General features: G+C 38.4%; 1 protein-coding gene across 4 annotated transcripts in view; it reads right to left on the minus strand.

The window, feature by feature from the left end:
* Positions 1-23845, minus strand: part of Mtmr12 (myotubularin related protein 12) — a 72995-nt gene that overhangs the window by 27499 nt on the left and 21651 nt on the right. For 3 of the 4 annotated variants that reach the window (XM_076857341.1, XM_076857342.1, XM_076857343.1), the window contains 7 exons: positions 14927-14987; positions 11952-12094; positions 9892-9964; positions 9024-9154; positions 7386-7479; positions 4998-5127; positions 1262-1337 (listed from right to left, as the gene is read on the minus strand). In XM_076857341.1, coding sequence (XP_076713456.1) covers positions 1262-1337; positions 4998-5127; positions 7386-7479; positions 9024-9154; positions 9892-9964; positions 11952-12094; positions 14927-14987 — 708 coding nt within the window. The remainder of the gene's footprint in view (positions 1-1261; positions 1338-4997; positions 5128-7385; positions 7480-9023; positions 9155-9891; positions 9965-11951; positions 12095-14926; positions 14988-23845) is intronic. The other variant, XM_076857344.1, reaches the window with a different exon arrangement.

Here is a 23845-nt window from a genome sequence, read left to right on the forward strand (position 1 = left end):
TTATTTTATTTTTGTGGTACTAGAAATTGAACCCAGGGGCACTCTACCACTGAGCTACATCCCCAACCCTTTTTATTTTATTCTGAAATGGTCTAAGTTTTCCAGGCTGGCCTCAAACTTGTGGTCCTTATGCCTCAGTTTCCTAAGTAGCTTGGATTACAGGCATGTGCTACCATGCCTTGCTGTTACTTAAATTAAAAAAAAATTAGTCTAAATTTTTATATGGTAAGTACCAACAGTTACAACCCATATAAACAAAAGCTCTTGGAGAAAACTTTGATACTTTCTAAGAGTATAAAGATTCTGAGACCAGAAAGTTTGGGAACTGCTGCCCAAATTGCCCAAAGGTTGCAAATTGGTGGAATGTGTTTCAACTTTAGCCCAAACACATGTTTTTTAAGCTTTTGGATCAGTTGTATATATTTTGAGATCAGAAAAATGCACATGGAAATTGTATCTTCTGGCTACCCCTAAAAAATCAAGACATCTGGCAACACTCAGCTCATTTTCCCACATTGTACAGACTAGCTGGTGCTGAAGAGCTGCACTCTCGTACCAAGCAGAGGGGCCCCTGTTCACTGCAGGGGCCTTGCTCAGTACCTGCTTGGCCTCCACGGGCTTCTGAGCATGTAATGTTGCTTCGCCACCTTGCTTTCCACCCAGAATTGATCCTTTTGGTGAACCAGCCATGTACACAGCATACCAGTTATTTATAAATTCTCATTCCTTACTAAATTCCCCGCAGGCTTGGCAACTCCTAACCACCAATTAGAAATGGGGATGACTGCCAGAGTCTTGCCTTCTTTGATCAGTGACCCATTAAATATGGCTCCCATCCCATTCTATTCAGTAAAAACTAAGAAATGTTGTCTCTAGGAGAAGACACCACCATGCCCATACCAAGATTAACTGTGCCAACCACAAAGAATCTGAAATTTTACTACCCTGAGTGGTCAGCTGAGGTTCAAAATGACTTATGTGTTAAACCAGGTTTGCTTTCAATAGCAGACAAATCTGTAATTCTCTTAAAGCTTTTCAATGTCTTTTCTAAAACTCAAGTGTATTTATGAAAACTTCAGAACTCTATCTCACAGAGCCTCATGTTTAAGACTCTTCTAGGGAGTTCTTATGGTATTTTTGGATCACTCTTGGACTGAGGACAAACTCCTGAGTACCAAAGCCAAGAGCTTTAAGTAGGATCATTTTGCTAGGATGGGCCAATGAGCAACCCATGTCTCTTCAGGATTTCAGATACACTTACTGGTATGTTGTGACCCTGAAAGCGTTGCATATCCTCTTCAAGAAGAGGGGTAGGGACAACAAAGTATGCTGGCAACCTAGAAAAAAAGGATATCATCAGACTTTAGTACTACACATGATTTACAAAATATGAAAGCTCAATTTCAATGAATATAAGAAAGCTAAAGAGAGTGTTATAAAAATGACCATATCTCCCTGTTAAGAAGAATCAGCTCAGATGAACTGCCATTCTGTTTGGTATAAAGTACTGTGACCAAATTACTAGTTCTAATCCTAGCTCTGAATCCAATTCTGCATAATGTTGGGTAATTATACACCTCTCTAGGTCGATTACCTTTTCCATAAAATGATGGGACTGGAAAATATGGTATCTAAACACACATGAATTTCAAAAATGGAATAATCTTCCTTTCATAGTAACAATATAATATATATAGTAACAATATAAATACTTATGTTGCTTTAGTGTGAAAGAATTGGAGAATTAGGTGGAAGTCAAACCATTATGGGCCCTGGAGTGTTTGTTAAGAGTTCTGTTCTATACCAAAACCAGTCGGAAACCACTAAAGCTAGAATAAGTCTGATCAGATGCATATGGAGAGGTTCATTTTACCTGCTGTATGAAGAATGAATTCTGGGGAAGGGGTTATGGCCACATAAAAATAAATAAATAGTATTGGAGGACCAGAGAATATAGGAAAGACCATGGAGGCAATACTGTAGTGGCGTAGGAGAAACAAAGCACAGCCTTTCCTGTATTATGTTGACAGCTGAGGCAGTTCAAGTAGTATGTGTCAGCACTGAGTGCTCAGAGTCTTAAAATCCAGCTAAAGCTCAATTCTCCCCATTCATCACTAATCATAAAGTTTTCCCCTCTGACCTCTTAACCAGGTTTCATTTATTTATTCTTATTTCTTTTGTGTAGTACCAGAGACTGAATCCAGAGCTTCCTGCATGCTAGCCAAGCAATCTACCACTGAACTACACTCTTAGCCCCAACCAGGTATAGTTTTGAGATGCTGACACCTATGTAAACACCCCAAATCAGTATGTATCTGAATTAAAAAAATAATAATTCAGGGCATTGTGCATGTGGCACATGTCTTGGGAGACTGAGGCAGGAGTTAGAGGCTAGCCTAGGTAACACAGCAAGACCCCATTTTAAAAAACAAACAGAAAACAGTTCTGGGAACTGTGTAATGGGAACCTCCCATTACACCTCTTAGGAACAGGGGTTTCTAACTTCTTTCTGAGTGAGCGCTAGCTTTCCCCTTTCAAGCTTTTCACCCAGGAAAGTGGAAGCAGCAGTGTGGGGCTAACAGAGATGTTCTGGGAGGATCCTTCATAGGCCTCACACTGTCACCACAAACTGCATTATTGGGTGTCACCTGATAAATGCTTGAGACTGATCAAAATCTAAACTGACCTGCTAAAGAGGCCTATCAGAACCTGAATACAAAAACACTAACAAACAACAATATTTTATGAAATTGTTAGCAGGATGCTAGGGAGTGTGCTCCAAAATGATAAGAGTCAGGTTTCTAAAAACAGATTATGCAGAGTCATCCTTTTAAAAAGTAGGTCAGATCACTCCCTGCCTCTGCTCAAACTCCTCCTCACTATTTTCAGTGTCAGGAAGGATTATACTTCTGAAAGTGCCCAACCATCCCCTCTTTCCCCTCTCCTCACCTCTGCTTTTTCCTTCACTTATTCCTCTGCTGTCCCTCATCCCCTCACTGCTGCTCACACAGCTCTTGCCTCACTGTTCCTTCCACCTACAACACTTCTCTGCCAGCCACTCTCAAACTCAATCTTTCCTTTGCTTCAAGGCTTTGCTCAGAGGTCATTTAATCCTGAGGCCTTCCTGACCAACTATCCCCACCATAACCTCCAGCACTCCCCAGCCCTTTGCCTGATCTATTTATATATATATAAAACTCTCAACTGAACTACAGCCCCAGCCCAATTTAATTTTTCTAAAATATTTTTTAAATTGTGGATTGACACAATACCTTTATTTTATTTATTTATTTTTATGTGGTGCTGAGGATTGAATCTAGTGCCTCACACATGCCAGATGAGTGCACTACCACTGAGCCAAAACACCAGCTTAATTTTTGTGTGTGCGCGCCAAGGATTGAACATGTGCATTCTAGAAACACACTCTACCACTAAGCTGTACCTCCAGCTCCCTAGCAATTATAATATATGATATTTTACTTCTTTATTATTGTCTTCCTCCCACTAGAAGGAATGCTCCAGGAGGACACAGGTTTTCAGGTGCTTGTTGACTACTATCTTTCTAGTAATTAGGGCACTTCTTGGCATATAATAGGCATTCAAACTTTTTGTTGAATGAATAAACAAAGCATTCAATAAAAGGAAATAAAACACTATAAATTAAGAAATTCCTTTTTTACACTTAGGTTATAGCACAAAAATGGCAACAATCACAAAAAGATACAAACTCACTTTTGAGTATTTTAAGGTTTCTTTTAAAATCTAGTGTTGAGGGCTGGGGTTGTGGCTCAGCAGTAGAGCACTTGCCTAGCACATGCAAGGCCCTGGGTTCAATCCTCAGCACCACATAAAAATAAATAAATAAAATAAAGGTATTATGTCCAACTACAACTAAAAAATAAATATCTAAAAATAAAATAAAATAAAATCTAGTGTTGAACCTAGCATGCATAAGGCCCTGGGTTTGATCCCTAGCACTGCAAAATAAATAAATAAACAAAAATAAAAAATAAAGCTAGTGTTGAGGGGTTCAGGGTACAGTTCAGCAATAGAGCAATTGCCCAGAATGTGTATGACCCAAGTTCCATCCCAGCACCATGACAAAAATATAAACAAAAGTTTCCAAACACAGTGACACATGCATGTAATTCCAGCTACTAGGGAAGCTGAGGTAGGAGTATCGCAAATTTGAAGCCAGACTGGGCAACTTAGCAAGACTCTGTTTCAAAATAATTTTTTAAAAGGGTTGGGGATGTAGCTTAGTGTTAAGAGGATTCAATCCCCTATATTGCAAATTAAAATTAAAAACATAAATACATAAAAGCTAGTGTTGATTTGAAGAAAAGAATCCTTATACACTGGTAGTGGAAAGTAAAATGGTACAATCATCATGGAAAACAGTCTGGCAATTCCCCCCGCCAAATTAAACCATAGTTACCATATATTTTGGCAATTCAATTTCTAGATTATATATCACAAAGAAATAAAACCATATATTCATACATACACAAATGTTGCGAAGACCTAATTCACAAGAGATGAAAAGTAAAAGTAACACAAATGTCCATTAACTAATAAAAGGATAAATAAAATGTTGTATATCCATACCATGGAACATTATTTGGCAATAAAAAAGAGTGAAATTCTAATAATATGCTACAACATGGATGAATTTTGAAAACATTATACTAAATGTAAAAGGCCAGTCATGAAAGACTATATATTATATGATTCCATTTATATGAAATATTCAGAACAGGGAAATCTATAACAGAGACAATAATTAGATTAGTGGTTGCCTAAGGCTGGGGAGAGGGAGACGTTCAGAGGAAATATAGAGTGATTGCTAATGGATGTGAAGATTTTGGGGGGATGATGATGAAAATGTTCTAAAATGGACTGTGATGATGGTTACACAACCCTGTCAATAAAATTAAAAACACTAAACATTTCAAATGGTTGAATTATATGGCAAGTAGCCAGCAAGGAGAGCTTACCTCTCAGAGATTCTATAGCCTTCATTGACACTCACTGCTTTGTACTTCACATTGCCTTTTGTCCGTTCCAACTCCCAGCACCAGTCCTTAAGTGTGTCAAACATTACTGTCTGGTTCTTGGGATCAGTAGCTAACAAAACAAAATAAAAAAGACAATAAAATCTTTCTTTGAAGCACTGGTATTTTAATTATGTGGAAGTTCATCCTCAGACCCCAATTTCTATCACTAAGCCCATTTTTATCCAAGCAGAACTGACTGCTTAATAATAACCTTGTTCCAATTTTTTTAATCTAAGTTAAATTATGACTGAAGTTGTTGTTTTATATTGTAGGAAAGAAATTATTCATATTCCATTTCTTGAAAAAGTCATTTATAGCTACATTTTCAGTCATTTGACTATGAGACAATTTATATAAAACAAAAGGATCACGTGAAACAATAGAAGACAGGCTTGCACAAAAGCTAAAGTAATGAAATACTTTTAGTCCTAACAATATGTTCATAAGACAGTAAACTGATTTAAATAGCATGTCAGATTCTTAAATGTAAACTCTTAGGTCCTGAGGGATCACTGTCATTTCCAAGATCACAAAGCCAGAAAGTAGCTGGGCAAGGATTTGAACTCAGATAGGACAGACACCAAAACCTATGCCTGTATCATTTCATCTAAATTATCAGAGTTCCCAAAATGTAACATGCTCTCTAAGACAGCTATGCCTCTGCACTCCTCTAAACCTACCAGATGCTTCTACCATCCTCCACTACTTATTCAGGCACAGCCTTCTCTGATTTTTTGGCCCCCCTCAGAGAGGGTGGGTATGTCCATCAGAGGACACATCTCTCAGCTTCTAATCCTATTTGTGCACTCCTTGAGGCAGGGATTAAGTCCTGCTCTCTCCACGCCTGTATGGGATGTGTCCCACAGCAAGCATTCAATAAATGTTTACTAAATGAGTGGATAGTAACTCTGCAGTCCAGAAAACTTTATATGTTGGTGGATTTTGTTTGTTTTTGTTTTGTTTGACACTGGGGCCTCACACATGCTGAGACACATGCCCAGCCCTATACATATGCTTTTAAACAAACCTGCCACTTCCTTGATATGGGATTCATGGTAAGAGTAATGGGCACAGCAAGTGAATAAACTAAGGGAAAATAACTGGAGAATGAAGAAGACAGACATCTACAAAGACATATGCTAGGCATGGCTAATGGTTAATTCAGATGGCCAAAGTTTGTTACTAAATGCAGACTAAGGGCTGGAGATGTGGCTCAAGCAATAACGTGCTCGCCTGGCATGCGTGGGGCGCTGGGTTCGATCTTCAGCACCACATAAAAATAAAATAAAGATGGTGAGTCCACTGAAAACTAAAAAATAAATATTAAAAAATTCTCTCTCTCTTTAAAAAAATAAAAAAAAATGCAAACTAAATGGAAAACATTTGGTATTTTAAGTTTTCTCTTAACAAAACAGCTTTCTGAATGGGTTTCCTTATGTACAGATGTCTTATTTCCCTCAAAATATTTGCTATAAAACAAGCTCTGGTTGTTTAAAAACTTTCAGGAATGCAGGACATTCTCTAGAATCTTATGAAATGAAATCAAGTATATTTAAAAGAACCCAGGGATAAACAGGGTTATTTTCAAATAAAAAAGAATCCAGGGAAAAATACTGTTATTTTAAACTTGTTCCAGTTTTGTTTTTTTTTCCTATAGTTTCACACTCCTACTATAATATATTGATTTTACTTTTCATAAAAAGCAACCAAATGGGGATGGGGTTGTGGCTCAGAGGAAAGAGCACTCACCTAGCACGTGTGAGGCACTGGGTTTGATCCTCAGCACCACATAAAAATAAAATAAAGGTACTGTTTCCATCTACAACTAAAAAAAAAATGTTGTTTTTTTTTTAATAAAGCAACTAAACAGCAATCCAATTCAAAAAGCAAGTAAACAAATCTAAAAGGTAAGTTAAACAAAGATCACTGGAAAAGGCAGATGAGTTAACGCATGCCTATAATCCCAGCAACTTGAAAAACTGAGGCAGGGGGTTGCAAGTTAAAGGCCAACCTCAGTGACTAGCAATGCCCTATAAGTAACTTAGCAAGACCCTGTCTCAAAATAAAAAATAAAAAGGGCTGGGATGTGGCTCAGTGGTTAAATGCCCCTGGGTTTCATCTCTAGCACACACACAAAAAAAAAAAAAAAAAAAAGAAAAGAAAAAAAATCACAGGGAAAAAATATAAACCTTTTGAATGAATCACCCAAGCAATAGATGACCAACTGCTAGAGAAAAGAAAAACAAAAAACCTTCTCATGTTTACAGATTTTTAAAAAAAGTATGAAGGACACTGTCTATCCTCTAATTAAACCCAGAAGATGCTTACCTGTATTGTTTTGTGCAGCAGTTGCATAGGAAAACAGAAATAATCTCTTAAGAAGTATAGAGGTCTGGGTATGATGAATTATGCCACGGACAATCTAGAAAGAATGAACCAATGGGTATAGTTATGATTTTGACAGGTAAACACTAAGAAAGGCAGGAGCCAAGTTGTCTAGGTTCTCAGTCATGCTAATGGAGCTCTAGGGTCAACCCAGTAATCCTTGTTAAAGTATGAATCTATAATTTAGTTGTTGGAATAATGCCAGACCAACAGAATACTATTTTGTCAGACTTATTGAGCTCTGAATTTGTAGGGACAAGTTTTTATAATATAGTCAAATTTCTCAAAAACAAAGTGCTAAAATCCTTAAGTGCCCTATTAAAGTCACGTATTCCAAATATCTGACATGTTGAAGATTTCCAGGTGATATCAGATAATAGCCAAGACACTTAGCTGTTCTTTCTGACTCACCTGTGGTCTTTAGAATCTTCTAGAAGATGAAGAAGAACTCAGTCTACTGTGCCTTCTGTTTGTCTACTGTACTAAACAAAATTATGTTTTGATAGATGACTAAAATCAATGTTCTAAGTGAGGATTCCAGATTCTCAGTGCATAATCCATATCTATACCACTCTTTCTCCCCTCAAATATGTACACAAGTCATGTGTGTCATTCTACCTGAAATACCACACTACCATATGAAAGACAATCAAGCAGTGACCTGGAAGTAAGTGTACATGACTCATTACAGAAAAGACGCACTAGACTCTTGCTAAATCTCCCCTGATGTATGATACTGGCAAATGTGAGATCTTTATAATCTCAATAAGACAAATCTTGGAAGTTATAACGAACACTAAATTGCTACAGCCATTTTTTCAGTTCACTCAGTTATGGATCTCAATTTGCCACGACAACCAGGGAATCATGTTCACAGTCTCCAAAGGCACACCCGGTGACTCGGCTTTGTTCCTCTAACCTTAGCTGTTCTTAGCTGTACCTCCTCCTTTCAAGCACAACCAATACCTCCAAGAGTGACTCATTTATTCACAGGAATAGGAAGACAGTGCAACTATCTTTAGAATAGGTTGTCAAACATAGGGAGGATGGCAATGAGAGACAACTTAAACCTATCCCATCCTTCTCTTTCTCAACTACTTCCTGACCTGGCTTATCATCTTCCATCTTTTAGTGGCTCTAGAAATCAAAACATTATGAATTGAAGGAGTAAAGGAAGCATGTGCTAAGATGATATGCAGGCATGCTTTATCCAATTACCTCTCACATTCTGAAGAAAGAATATGGGATCCACAGAGTGGGGTGGTGCACACCTGTAATCCCAGTGGCTCTCAAGGCTGAGGTAGGAGAATCACAAGTTCAAAGTCAGCCTCAGCAATTTAGTGAGGCCCTAAGCAACTCAGTGAGACCCTGTCTCAAAAAATAAAAAGGGTCGGGGATGTTGCTCAATGGTTAAGCGCCCCTGGGTTCAATTCCCAGGATCAAAAAAAAAAAAAAATACACTGGATTCAATTTCACAGAATAAAAGGCTCCCCTCTACCTTCAGTCAATGTAAGCAAAACCTAGAGTCAGTAGGGAAAACCTGAAGGGAAACAAAACCTAAAAACAAATGCGACTAGTTACCCTTTTGACTTCCTCTTCTTTTGTGTATCTCAGACAAAAGTGAAACACTCGGAGGTCTTTGCAGTGGATGATAAGTTTCTCAGGGTATTTCTTCAGTTGTTCAGAGAGAATTTTTTTTTTCTCATCAAACACTATAGATCAACGATGAAATTGGGAAGAAAAATTATGTTATACAGCAATAAATTAATGTGAAAACAAGGCAGACTGCTAACTTCTTAGAATAGGTATTCAGACTGTCCCAGCAGGGCCCTGACTCTGAGAGCACACAGGGTTATTCACTGCCCTGGAGCAAGCATAAGACCCAAATGGACTGGCCACTATTAGCAGAATAGATTTCACTGGCATGAAGAAATCACAGCTCTGAAAGCTGAGATCATAAAGGATGGAAGAAAGAGCACTAGGGACATGCATTTCTGCCAGTCAACCCCTAGGTTTGTGCTGAGGCCCCTCCTGACACCTTCTTTCCTGTCCCAGAGCTACCCAATTAGCACCTATTGGTACTGAGAACATCATAAATAGCTATTGAATAACTTCTGGAAGTGCCCTAAACACAAAAATGGAGAAGAGAAACAGAGAATGAATTGGCAGGAGAGGCCTGTTTAACTAGCAGAAAAGATATTCTGATGCAATACAACAGACCTTCACAAATCAGCCTTAAACATGAATATAGAAGGATCAGTACTCCTCTAGCTAAGTAACTCCAAACAAGCTACTTCACATTTCAATTTATCATCCATAAAACTGACTTAAGTAAGGTAATTTATATGAATATATTTTTGTGAACTATAAAGGGCTATAATAATATTATCATCATTACTAACTATATATTCAAAAGCTGGCAATAATCCAAAGGAAAAGAGATCCTTACCTCCATAAATCTGATCAACACAGTGGAGTGTAATGTCATTTTCTCCCATAACCTTATTCTTAAACTGAGTTTCCTAAAAGATTCAAAAGGAAATAAATGTGACTCCCTTCTATGCCCTGTTAAGACATTTATAAGCAAAGTAAATCACCATTCTCCACTTGCACATTGAAATAAATGGGGGAATGCATCTGTATATTCCTAAGAAAGGGACAAGTGAGTATGGGAGAAGAGTTTATAAGCACTGATTCTTTCAAACTTGGGCAGACCATGCAATTTCTGGGCTGTTTCCAGGCCCACCACTCCACACAGCCACTTTGAGAAGTATGGGCAAGTGACGTGCAAGTTAATGTTCCTCCACATAAATGCTGAGATGACTGACAAGCTACCTGAGATCTTTAGGAAGAAAACACTGGGAGATTAAAGTTTATGGTGAATGCTGTCTTTATAAAGGAAAAGGAATTAAGTCACTACAGTGGACAGCAGCACAAGAGACCAGACTTGGAAGAAGCAAGGGAGGAGCCAGGCAGGCTAGCACGAGCCTACAACTACAGCTATTGGGAAGGTGAGGCAGGAGAATGGCAAAATTGAAGCCAGTCTCAGCAACTTAGGAAGAACCTGTCTCAAAACAAAAAGTAAAAAGGGCTAGGGGTGTAGCTTAGTAGTAAAGCAACCCTGGGTTCAGTCCCTAATATTGCAAAAATAAATAAATAAATAAAAGCAAAAACAAAAAGCCAAGGGTGGTCCAGGATGGCCTGCATATTGCGGGCATAGGGTGGGGGCGGGCCGGACTGGGTTTCCATTACCACACAGTGCTCTTCCAGTGTTGCAGACAGTCTTCTCCTTCCCCAGCATCTCAGTAATAAGTAGGAACAAGTCTCACAAGAATGTTGCCCCTAGATTCAGATTAGGCATAAAGTAGACTCAAATTCAAATGCTACACTTGCGATCCATTTCAGTATCAAACTTAGTTTCTAGATTTGAGGAAGAATTTAGAATAGAGAAAAAATGGGGAAGTAGTACATTTGGGGACATGTTATTTCAATGATTGGTTGATTTTTTTTTTTTTAATATATTGGGGATTGAACCCAGGGGCACTTAACCACTGAGCCACACCCCAATCCCCCCTTTTTTCCTAAAGTTGGATCAGTATTGGTGACCCATAAGTCTCTAAGACTCTAGCCATTCCTTTTTTTTTTTCAATTTTTTTTTTAGTTGCCAGTAGATTTTACACTTTATTTGTTTATTCATATGTGGTGTTGAGGATAGAACCCAGGGCCTCACACATGCTAGGCAAGCGCTCTACCACTGAGCCACAACTCCAGTCCCCGTTTTCTTTTTTTTATTATTATAATTTTAGTTGTAGATGGACCTTTTATTTTATTTATTTATTTTTACATAGTGTTGAGGCTCGAACCCAGTGCCTCACACATGCGATGCGAACACTCCATCACTGATCCACAGCCCCAAACATTCTTCCCCCAGCTCTCACCTTTTTAAAAATTTTATCTTGTAGTTGTAGATAGATGGACAGAATGCCTTTATTTTATTTGTTTACTTTTATGTGGTGCTAAGGATGGAACCCAGTTCCTCACACATGCTAGGCAAGTGCTCTGCCACTGAGCTATAGCCCCAGTCCCTCTAGCCCTCTTTGTTTTTATTTTGAGACAGGGTCTAAGTTGTTTAGGGCCTTGCTAAGTTGCTGAGGCTGACTCTGAACTGGTAATCCTCCCGTCTCAGCCTCCTGAGTTGCTGGGATTAGAGGGGTGCACCACAAGGCCCAGCTTCAGTGAGTGCTAAAATACAGAAGAAAATGAAAAAAACATTGATGGTGTCAACTTTTGAGGTTAAAAGCAAGCCAGCATGACATGAGGCATAGGTGGGAAATTTCTGAATGGTCCTATAGCTGAAAGAAACTCCTGAAGGATAGGAAGCAGATAAGTGATGAGACTTCTCTCTTTTGTTTTTATTATGTGTTAGAGTTGGGGTGGAAGAATTGAGAAGCTGAGGGAAGAAACAATGGAGCCATAACTCCATTCCCTCCAAACACAGCTCATACATACACCATTATCCAATGCAGATTCGTCATCGCCTAAGAAGGCAATCTTGAAGTCTGTGCAAACAAGTCTCCCATAGACTCCACGCTGACAGGAATCTTCCTGCACATACTTCAGGACAGTGTTGGCTTCACAAAGCAGCTGTTCACCTGGTGGAAACCAAAACAAGTCCTTCTTAGGGTCCTCAGTTAACAAAGTATCCAAACATTAAGAACTTTCTGCACTCTATTTAATGAGGACAAACATAGTACAATGCAGCACTTCAAAATGAGACACTTTTCGAGAAGGTCAAGAAGTGCAAATTTTAGGAAAGAAGATGAAGCAGAGTATGGAAAACAAAATGGCTCAGATAGAGGCTGGGGACTCAGCTCAGTGGTAGCATGTGTGAGGCCCTGGGTTTGATCCCTAGAACTGGAGGAAAAAAAGAAATAAAAAAGACTTAGAGGTGTCTCACTACAAATAATGGAAGTTTCCAAATAGGTGGTACTGATTTCAGTTTGCACTTTCAAGCATATATTTTAGTGTTTTTATTACTTTGACCCCAGCAGAGGTTCAACAACTGCAATACCCTAAGTGAGCAAAGACTGGAGCAGCTCGCTTGCATGCCTGGATGCAGGTCCCACTCCCTTTTCCTGTGAGAGCTCCAGGATTTCCTCAGACACAAGAGGCACTGCAGCCTTCCACAGCATGACCACCTTGTTCTGGCTGCACACGAGGAGGATGAGAGGAAAAAAAGAGGTCAGAGGCAGTGTGTGTGTGTGGGGGGGGGGGGGGGTGAGTTTCCTCTCTTTCTTAGTTGAGAACATTTCCTCTCCAGGTGTCACTTCTCCTGCTCTATCTGCAGGCACCCAGCCAACATGAGAAGCTATATTTCCTAGAGACAGAAATTCTGTTTATAGTTAAAAAGTTAGAACTGGGGTACAGGTAAGCATTCTCTGCTCCATGGAAGCAGAGATACTCCTGAGGGCTGAGATGTCTTGGTGAGGGTAGGAAAGAGAAGAAAAAGGGGAAAATGAAAAAACTAAATGTAAATACTCTGCAACAACAACAACAAAAGGAGTTTTCTTCTCATTCAACTATCTTCCCCCAGAATCTCCCTCTGGATTTTTCCATCTTTAAATTTATTTTTTGGGCTGAAAATACATTTTGTCTAGCTTGCAATAAGAAAACAAAGAAGAGGGCTGGGGTTGTGACTCAGTGGTAGAACATTCGCCTAGCATGTGCGAGACCCTGGGTTCCATCCTTAGCACCACATAAAAATAAATAAAATAGAGGTATTGTGTTCCACTACAACTAAAGAATAAATATTTTTTAAAAAAGAAGAAAACAAAGAAGAATTTCAGGCAAACAATCCAAGGGCCCATATTACAGCGTTTTCTTTTTTTATCTTTCAAGGGGTTAATTGCCCCTGCTGAAACACTAAGGAAATATTGGAAGATGGCTCAGTCACTAGGTCAGCCTCTTTAAACAACAGAGTTTAAAGAAAACAATGAAGTCAGGGCCTCATTAGGGTTTAAAATAGTCCCCCCCAAAATGTCACAGCTTAGTTCAAGGTGAAAGACACGTGGGCAAAGTTTCCTGTGCTTCAACTCCTAATGTGCAACAGCTTTTATCAGCAAGGCTCTCCTCAAGACCAGGATAGCCCATTACCAGAGTTTTGTATGGAGCCTAGAAATCAGCAATGTAGTCCTATTACAACCTTCCTGGTGAGACTCTCCACAGACATGGCAAGCTGTACCATGGTTACAAATTGTTTGTACCAGACAAACTCTCGAATCATGAGAGTTGGGAGTTGAAAATGATCTTAGTCTACTTTAGAAAACTGAGACTCAGAGAAGTTAACTGTAAACTCACAGCTGTGCACCTAGAAGAGACCATCTAGTAAGCCAGGAGAAGGGAGAATATGACACAAAATTTAAAACAAAAGTTAATTTCTGAATTTTTAAGTCCAAGAAAAGAAAAAAACAACAGGAGATATGAATCAAGGTTTAAGTCAACATTGTAGAAAAAAAAGCCTTTGAAATTTAAAAACATTAAAAAAGGTGGAAATGATCAAAATGTTATATGCAAGTAGGAATATGCTGTATTGAAGCCCACTATTCTGTAAAATTAAGATGTACTATTAAAAAAAGAAAAAAAGTTAAAGGGTTCTAATATGTTTTACCAAATAACATGAATCAGTCAGAAACTTGTACATATTCACATTCCCTGGACAAACTGGAACAAAGTTTAAAAATACCAGAATTGGGTCTCTATTGTTTTGGGAAAATGCACATAAAAATTTATTTAAAAAGTTATTTTGAATTGGGAAAAAATGGAAAAAGAGAATACATAACTGACAGGAATTTCCATAAATGGAGAGGATACTTCACCAAATAGTTTCTGTTCCTGAACTCAAATGTGATAAAACCTAACTTAAGTTACTGCCACTTTTTCCAGTCTCAAAAAAATTCAAGCAATTCATTCATAATGAATGACTCAGAGCAAAGCCCCAGTGGCCCCAGGATTGGTAAACCCCAGTATCCCCAGGACCCACTCTCAGATACACCAGCACAGATGGCAGGTGAGACCATCTACCAACACCTGCCCTGGGAGGCGTGGGTAGCTGCACTGTCCAAGGGCAACTACAGACTTAGGCAGCATAGACTGGGATTTTCCTGACTAGAAACCACAAATACTGGATGGGACCAAGTAAGACAACCTCATTTGCTTGTCAAAGAGGCAAGAATTTCCCAGGTTTATTTTCATCAGCTGGGGGGGTAAAGGGAAACAAGAAAGATCTTTTTTTCCAGATAGTGTAACACTCAGAGTCAGGTGTACAGTTATTGAACTAAAGACCTTGATATCTTTGTCTAACTCATTACTGTTATATGCCAAAAGATTAAAAAACAAAGAAGTTTATATATAGATAAACTAGGGATGATGTAATTTATCATTGGTTTTGAGTTGCACTGGAAGTATGAGGCTAACATTACTGTTACCTGGCAACAAGTGAAGAGTTACTTCCTTCTCTGTTACTTCCTTTTCGTTTGTGTGAATTTCCTAAAAAAAAAAAAAGAAGAAGAAGAAGAAGGAGAAGAAGAAGAAGAGCAAAGGATAATATTTTTCTTTGTTTAAAGGTTCACAGTAATATAAAGACATGCTTATAGAATACACACTAAACCACAGGAGCTTTATTTGACAAGCTAACTTGTTAACTAAAGGAAGACAGAAAATTCCAAAAAGTTAGTGATAATCAAGATATTAAACTAATTATTTAGGATTGATAACTATTAGTTGTCCCAAGCACAAATGCAGGGGTAGGCATCCTTTATGTAAAGGAACAAGTTGAAATAACACATAGCAAAGTAGAGTACACAGAGTCAGAAAGAAAAGACACAACCCAGCATGACTGCTTTCTATCCAGTGAGAATCAAGGATTGAAAGCAAAAGATCATGAGTTCTTGAGAGAAAACTGACATATATAAAAGGCTTAAAGGCAAAAATAGGAAAATATGACTGTATCTAGTTGGTACAGATCCACTTACTTTATAGCATACCAAGGCTCAGTAGAGAAAGCTGGAATGTTCACTGCCCACTATTAGTTACCTAAATCCACAAGAAAGTGCCAAGGAGTGCAACCACCTAATGGGTAATCAAGACCTTGTTCTGTGTCTGTTTCTCAATAAATGTATCTTCAAGTTCCTCTATTTCACGCTCAGTATTTATTGGATATGCAAAGATAATTAGCAAACTCTAATGAATGATGCTTTCAAAATAATGATCATGAATGGCTATTAAGACAACCAAAAGAGTGATGTGGTAATAAGCCTCCTAATGAAGTCTACCGAACCTCTATGAAGTATTCTTGCCAAAATATCTAATCTCAAACTGCTTGAGCTTCTATGGCAATTTACTAATTAATAAGAAACACTCAGACAAGAAACACATTAAATGGCACCATGGGAACATAATCAGTCCAACCAGGAAAATTCTATAACACAGGCTGGGCACTGTAGCACATGCCTGTAATCCCAGCAGATCGGGAGGCTGAGGCAAGAGGATCATAGGTTCAAAACCAGCTTCAGCAAAAGCAAGGTGCTAAACAACTCAATTTAGAGACCCTGTCTCTAAATAAAATACAAAAAAGAGCTGGAGAAGTGGCTCAATTAATGAGTGCCCCTGAGTTCAATCCCCCTCCCCCCAAAATTCTATAAAACACAAGTTTTGTCAACAAATAAAACTGTATTATTTTATTTTATTTTTGGTAGAAGGATCCAGATATAGCAATTTTCTAAATTTGTTAGTTCAGAATGAATTAGAAGAAATTTATATATACTTGAGGCAGGGGGAGATTAGATAGTCCATCTAAAGGCTGCAATAGAGTGCCACAACTTTTCCAGGGAACCCATATAGAGCATGGTCTACTGTGGAGGTGACTATGATTTCTATTCCAGGCAATGGCCACAAATCAAGTCCGTTGGGGCAATGCTTCTCAAACTTGGGACATGTTTGGTCATCTGGAAAGCCTGTTACATACACAGACACTCAGACCCACTCTACCACAAGCTAAATGATTAAGATGTTAAATGCTAAATAATCTTTCTTTAGATTTATAAACCCTAGAACATTTGTTGACAGTCAGATTATATCAGAAAGTGTAAAGATGATGCTTAACTTATAGAAAAGTAATATTTGTCTAAATAAGTACAGGAATTAGCTCCAGCCAGTCAAGGTCAATTGCAGTGTTCTGGGCAAAAAAAAAAAAAAAAAACAGACATTGTGCTCTGGATGACGGGAAGACCCTATTCAGGGAAGACCCTACTCAACACTTAATCTTTCTGCCCATTATCTGTCCCACTGTACCTCCCAATAAAAGCACTTTTGTGTGCACAAGTTCCCTAAGATGGTGCTTTAGGACAAAGGCCCCCTTCATCTTCTCATTGCCTGTCCTTGAATAAATCTGACTTTCCTTCCTACCAACTCTCATCTACAGAGTACTGGGTTTTGAGCAGTGAACTGACAGACTTGGGTCCAGTAACAGTAAAATATCAAATGGGGTGGAGGAGGTAACTATTCAAGCCAGTCCTTCTAAGAAAATGACACATGTGAATCCAGGTATGGAGACATATGCCTGTAATCCCAGCTACTGTGGAAATTGAGGCAGAAGGATTGCAAGTTTGAAGTCAGCTTTAGCAACTTTGTGAGACTATCTCAAAATGAAAGGGTTGATGATGTAGCTCAATGGTAGAGTACTTGTGTGAAACCCTGAATTAAATCCAAGAAGAAGAAGAGGAGGAGGAGGAGGAGGAGGAGGAGGAGGAGGAGGAGGAGGAGGAGGAGGAGGAGGAGGAGGAGGAGGGGATGGCACCTGTAGAATGTTCAGAATTTTAATAATGGACAGAAAGAAGAGGAAAGAAAAGAGAAGTTGTAAATACCTATAAAGGCAGGTAATGTTGCAAGAGAGGTAAGAAATATGGCTGGTATAAGCACAGTCTAAAGGAATTTGAGGCGTTTTGGCTTAATCCTGTTGGCAATGGGGAGCAACTGAAGGATTCTAATCAGGGGAGTGAATTAAGCACATATTATTTACTATCTCAAACTTTCAGGAAAAAGCACTGAACTAAATCAGGAACCTGGGTGGCTCCTACTCGACAAAGACACCAGGAAAACCTTGGGTAAGTGTCCCAGTATCAGTGTCCAATCTGGAAGAACAAAATGAAGAGCTGTTCTGCCTATTTTGTGAGGTGATGCACAAGAGAGTTGTGCATGGTTAAAATCACAATATGATTTGAATCTGGGTAGCTGTGTTCAGAGGGAGGCAGGGTGCTTGGTGGCTTTCCCTCATTAGAAATGGAAAAGGAAAGCTAGGATTGTAGAGTGCTTGCCTAGCATGAGTGAGGCCCTGGGTTTGACCTTCAGCAAATACTCCCTACCATAAATAAATAAATAAATAAATAAATAAATAAATAAATAAATAAGAGAGGGGGGGGAGGGAGGGAGGGAAGAAAACAAAGGTGGGAAGGGAAGGAAGGAAAGAGCAGGAGAAAAAAGAAATGGGTCTCCATTCTCAACATCCCAGATCAGTCATAGAATGTATGCTATTCATCCCTGAGAATACCTGTTACCTGGAGCATTTCCTGAAAGGAAAAAGGAGGAGGCAATGTGACCTTTTCCCACTCACCCTTATTTTATCAGATGCCTCAAAAACTCAGTGTACATTTTTTATTTTAGAAGTATTGACTTCTCTTTTTCCCCAGAACAAAGTTAAATATGTTTTAATGTTGGCACTATGCTGCTGACCAAAAATCAATTTGATAGAGAAAAGGGAAAACTCAAAAAGCAGTTAGGTCACCAGGAGCCAATATTTTATTAAGCATGAGATAATTCTACATTGGAAGAGGATGACAGAAAAACCACCAAGATTCCTGACAGCATTCAACTTCCTACTAAAGTTGCTGCTATTTATCTGACTTCCTTCAGTACTGCAGATAGGGAAAGGAAAGGTCAGAACAACAAAGTACACTGCTGTTGAAGAGCCAGTGTCTAAGAAAAATAACCAAATCAAATACATGCAAGCCCCTGCCTCAAAAGCAACTAAATCAACTATACCAAGACCCTATTCATTCCAAACCTAGATCATATAGCAACCTTTCACCTATTTGGAATACTGCCCAAAATCATAAGTCAAAAAGACTTCTGAGCAGTAATAAAAACATGTCCAACTCTGCAAAACAGATATCAAAGTCCTCCACAATCTGTTTGCCAGACTGATTCCACCACAACTAAATGCTTTTAATTCTAATGATAATAGCCAACTATCAGTAAGTTTCTATTATGTGCAAGATAAGTACTCTTCATTAGTATCTCATTACTTCTCATAACAATTCTAGTATTACCGCCATTTTGTGAAGAGGAAACAGATTTAGGGAGAATCAATAACCTGCCTTAGATTTTAGAGGAAAAACAAGTTACTAGTCAAGTATTAGCCCAAGCCCTATCCTAACTCAGGACTCATAATCTTTCTGCTGTTTGCTTGTAGAAGTTGAAACCAGTTTTACTACAAAACTGATTAGAACAAATTAGAAGAAATCTCTTAGGGGCTGGGGATGTGGCTCAAGTGGTAGCGCGCTCGCCTGGCATGCGTGCGGCCCGGGTTCGATTCTCAGCACCACATACAAAGAAAGATGTTGTGTCCGCCGATAACTAAAAAATAAATATCAAAAAAAATTGTCTCTCTCTCTCTCCTCTCTCACTCTCTCTTAAAAAAAAAAAAAAAAAGAAGAAATCTCTTAAGAGAACTGTATTTCACTGTACAAGAAACTGCCACATACAGGATTAAAACACACAAAAGTTAAAGTCAGCTACAGCTCCTGAAGATCTGCTAAAAAGACCAAGAGGTGGCCTGGTCACTTTCGTTCAACTAGTTCACAAAAAGTCAGTTCTTTGATTTCTTACCAAGTTCACCTTCAGAGCACACATCTTGTCAAAAGTTGATGGACCTGAGGGCACCTCACAAAAGTCAGAAAAGGGCCCTCCCTACCAGAAAGACCAATGACCTTGAAAAGAACCAGGTAGGGGTTCACAAAGACACTCTCATAGGTCAAAATGCTTATAAATGCTCAAATCAACAGCTTTCAGTCAAAAACTGAAATTACCTTAGTGATATGAATTTTATCCAGCAGAGGAACAAACTCTTAACAGGCAACATCCCTCAAGATCCCTAAAGATTCCAAAACACAATTTCTTTCCATTGCAACAAAATGCTAAAAGGACAAAAAACGCAGACACTGCACTTCCTCAAAGTTGCCCTATTTTTCTAGAATGATCATTTAATACTCTTTGTTTTCTCCACTAAATAGAAAATCTGAGAAAAATGTAGTTGCATCCACAAATTTGCATCTACGTGTGTATCTTAAAACAAAATTTACCTTTTTTAAAGCAAAAAGTTGTACTATAAATATAGCATAAAACCAATAATTTAAATTTTGCCTTCCCCATATTTCTCTAATCTTCTTTCTGTGCATGAATTAAAAACAGAAATAATACAGATTTGGGGAACACAGTCCAAATCTGGCTCTGGTGCCTACAGAAATGACTGGGAATGTCACTTAAACTAAACTTCAATTTATTCCTACATAAAATGGAAAAAGTCCCACCTAAGAGAAAAGCTTCAAGCTGTTTATATGTGTAAACAGCTGGCACCAGTATTTAGTAAATGGAATTTTTATAACTATTAAACATAGCAGTCTGTGCTGTTTCTTGCTTTTCTTTCTTCCATTTTCTCCTTTCCTTTCATGAGTAAACAAATAATTTAAATATAATACTTAAGAGATGAAACTGTTCAAGGTAATGTCACATGAGTACAATAATTTTTTCTCTCATAGTTGTTTCCCACATTAAAATAACTGTACTCAGGAAGTCCCTCATTCTTTTTTCTGTGATTCAGAAACTCTGAAAACCTGCAATACCAAAGTTGGCCCTAATTCTATAAGACTCTGACTACACAAGAATATCTACAGCCATAGAAAAATAAATAAAATGGTATTTTTCTATTAATAGGATGTGTTTTCTAGAAGTCCATAGTGATTTAGCTCTTTTCACTGTGAATCCTATATTTATATTTTGCAAAGAACATACTTTGAAGTCACCATAAGACCAAAGACCAAAAGTGTAGACTAAATTTTTTTTTTTTTTTTTTGGTACTGAGGACTGAACCCATGGGTGCTTTACCACAGAGCTATATCCCAGCTTTTTTTGTTTTTTATTTTGAGGCAAGGTCTCATTAAGTTGCCAAGGCTGGCCTCAAATTTGTGATCATCTGGCCTCAACCTCCTGAGTAGCTGGGATTATCGGCACATGCCAACATGCCTAGTTACTATTATTGCAAATAGATATAGTTGCTGTAAATTGGTAATAAATTGAAAATAACTGAAATAAGCACTCAAACATTTCAATTTAAGGTCTGACACTGTACTCAATCATCACTGATATCTAACCCTTTTCTGGTTAACACTTCAAAAAATTACAAACTATGCAATTCTTACATATAATTAACCAACATCAATTACATCAACCATCCCTCCCAATTAAAATATACACCAGTCCTAAGAAGAGAAATAACCTAAAGAACTCCAACAAATCACAGTATGCAAACAAAAAACATAAAGAAATCCACCCCTCAGAAATAGCTGACTGAAATTTTTCTTTGAATTTGGTTTTCAAAAGTTACCTGCTGTTTGGTAGGGAGGGAGTAGAGGAACAGAATGGATAGTATTCATTGTTAATGTCCTATAGTCTCTTTATATCCCTGTGTTTCTAAACAGTTTTTTTAATTCTACAAGAAAAACAAAGAAGGTACTAACAAATAGGGAGGTAATATATCAATATTCTTAAAATAGTTATACCATCCTTTGCTTGTTGATATCAGGAAAATGAACAGAGCTGATGGGAAGAAAAAGGAGGTAGATACTAACGAGATACAGAAGAGTCCACAGCTGGATGAGCTGAGTCCTGGAGGTGGACTTCTGTTGGTTTTGGACAAGATAAAATTTCCACACATGTGTGTCCTACTCCTGATCATGCTATTCTGATGGCATATAAGCTACTGTCTTCCTCAGCAAGTTTACTGGACAAATGATTACAGGCTATGCAACTTGACATTCACAACTGAATGAGTACATATAAATTCTTCCTTAGCACATTATAAGTTACTACAACTTGACTCGCGGATTGCTTGTGGACTGTAAAGATCACATCTATCCAATCTGTGAATGCCAAAGTCTACAATCCCTCTTTCCAAAGTAGGTACAGGGCCAGCCCTGAGGTAGAGAGCTAAACAATAAACATTTACTAAGCCATAAGTGCCAAGCATTGTTTAATGAGCTTTTTATTTATTTTGTTTATTTTTATTTTTTTATCTTTTATTGATTTTATTTTTTTTAAATACATGACAGCAGTGAAATGCATTACAATTCTTATTTCATATATAGAGCACAATTTTTCATATCCTTGTATATAAAGTATGTTCACGCCAATTTATGCCTTTATACATGTACTTTTGCATTACAATTCTTATTACACATATATACCACAATTTTTCATATCTGTTTGTATATAAAGTATGTTGACACCCAATTCAAGTCTTCATACATGTACTTTGTATAATGATGTCCATCACATTCCACCATCCTTGCTAGTCCCCTGCCCCCTCCCTCCCCTCCCACCCCTCTTCCCTATCTAGAATTCATCTAATCCTCCCATATGAGCTTTACATTTATTAACTCATTTAATCCTCACAGCAAGTCTCTGAAGTAGAGTTATATCCTCAAGCATCTCCATTTTACAGATGAAAACACCAACTGGTACATGTTGAGGTGGAATTCAAGCCCACGTACACTGGCTGTCTGTGTTCTTAACAGATGCCTCTTATGTGAAAGAAGGAATAAAGTTAAAGAGGAAAAGCAAGACAGAATGATTGGCTAGACACCCCTAAACCAGATGAAAACAAGCATTACAATCACCCAGGCAAACCTCAAGGAGCACTGTGGAGAGGCCAAAGGAAGCTGACGGGGAAGCAGAAAATACCTACCCTTCACAAATAATGAACGTAAGTGACACTGGCCGGTCACATGGGGAACAGAACCTTGGGGCTTCATCCACACCTGCTCAGAGTTATCTCTTATGACTTACTCCATTGTGTCCCAAGGCATCAGTGTCTAGGATCTTATTCCAACTGACCTTGAAGAGTTCAAGGAGAAGGGACAGATCCACTGCACTCTGGGAGAGCTCTACCTACAGAAAACATTGCTATGTACTACACAGAAATTCTGCGTCTGTCTCAAAGAGCATATAATCTAGAGGTCATTCTCTGAGTTTCCCTTTACACCTCCTTCAATTTCATCCTCAATATCCAATCTGTCCCCTGATCCTACCAATATTATCTACTAAATACATCTATAATCCATGAGTTTCTTTTATGTTCACCAATACCACTCTATTCCAAGTATTCTCATCTCTTTCCTAGACCACTGCAATGGCTTTGCAACTGGTCTACTTGCATCTGTTTAATCCATCTTCTCTCTTCAGGCAGGAGTGATCCTTTCACTTTCCTTTTCACAATCCACTTTGCCTTACTCATGGGATGACATGGTCTCCAAGGCCCTACACAATCTGGCCCATACTTACTTGCCCAGTGTGATCTCCTTCTATCGCCTTCCCTCATCTCTCCATTTTGGCCTCCCATACTTGCCTTGTGCTCTACCACACTGACAGTCATTTCCACAGGCTGGCTGTTCCTTCTATTTGGAATGCCTATCTCTCTTTGCCCTGTGAATTTTTTGTTTGTGGTAAAAGGGGTTGAACCCAGGGTCTTGCCCATGCTAGACAAATGCTCTGCCACTGAGCTACATCCTCAGCCCTTGTCCTGTGAATTTTTTGTGTAGCTATCAGATCTCAGGTCAAGAGTCATTTCCTTAAGGCAATTACCAGGTTCTAACAGCCTCATGGGTTTCTTTCTTGTTACATCTGTTTACAATTATAATGTAATATTTGTTGAAATAATTATTTAAGTCCAGCTCCCCACCATCTATAAGTCCTTGGGGACAGATATTTGTCCCTCGAATCTAATACAGGTCTTGCACTCACTAAGTATTCACATTTTTTGTTAAGGGCTTGGGATGTAGCACAGTGACAGAGCACTTGCCTAGCACTGCACCAAGCCCTGGGTTCAATACCCCATACTGAAAAACAAACAAAAAAGATTTTGTTGAATCAATTCATTAATAACAACTTTAAGTAGTGAGAGGTTTATTTATTTATTTTGTGGTACAGATTTTAATCTACTAAAGAAAGAGAGCATTCCCTTAAAGTCCACCATGTATTAAGGCTGTCCAAAAAGAACCGCATCAGGGCAAAAGCTG

Source organism: Callospermophilus lateralis, chromosome 5 (genome assembly GCF_048772815.1).
Source record: "Callospermophilus lateralis isolate mCalLat2 chromosome 5, mCalLat2.hap1, whole genome shotgun sequence".
NCBI classification, from domain to species: domain Eukaryota; kingdom Metazoa; phylum Chordata; class Mammalia; order Rodentia; family Sciuridae; genus Callospermophilus; species Callospermophilus lateralis.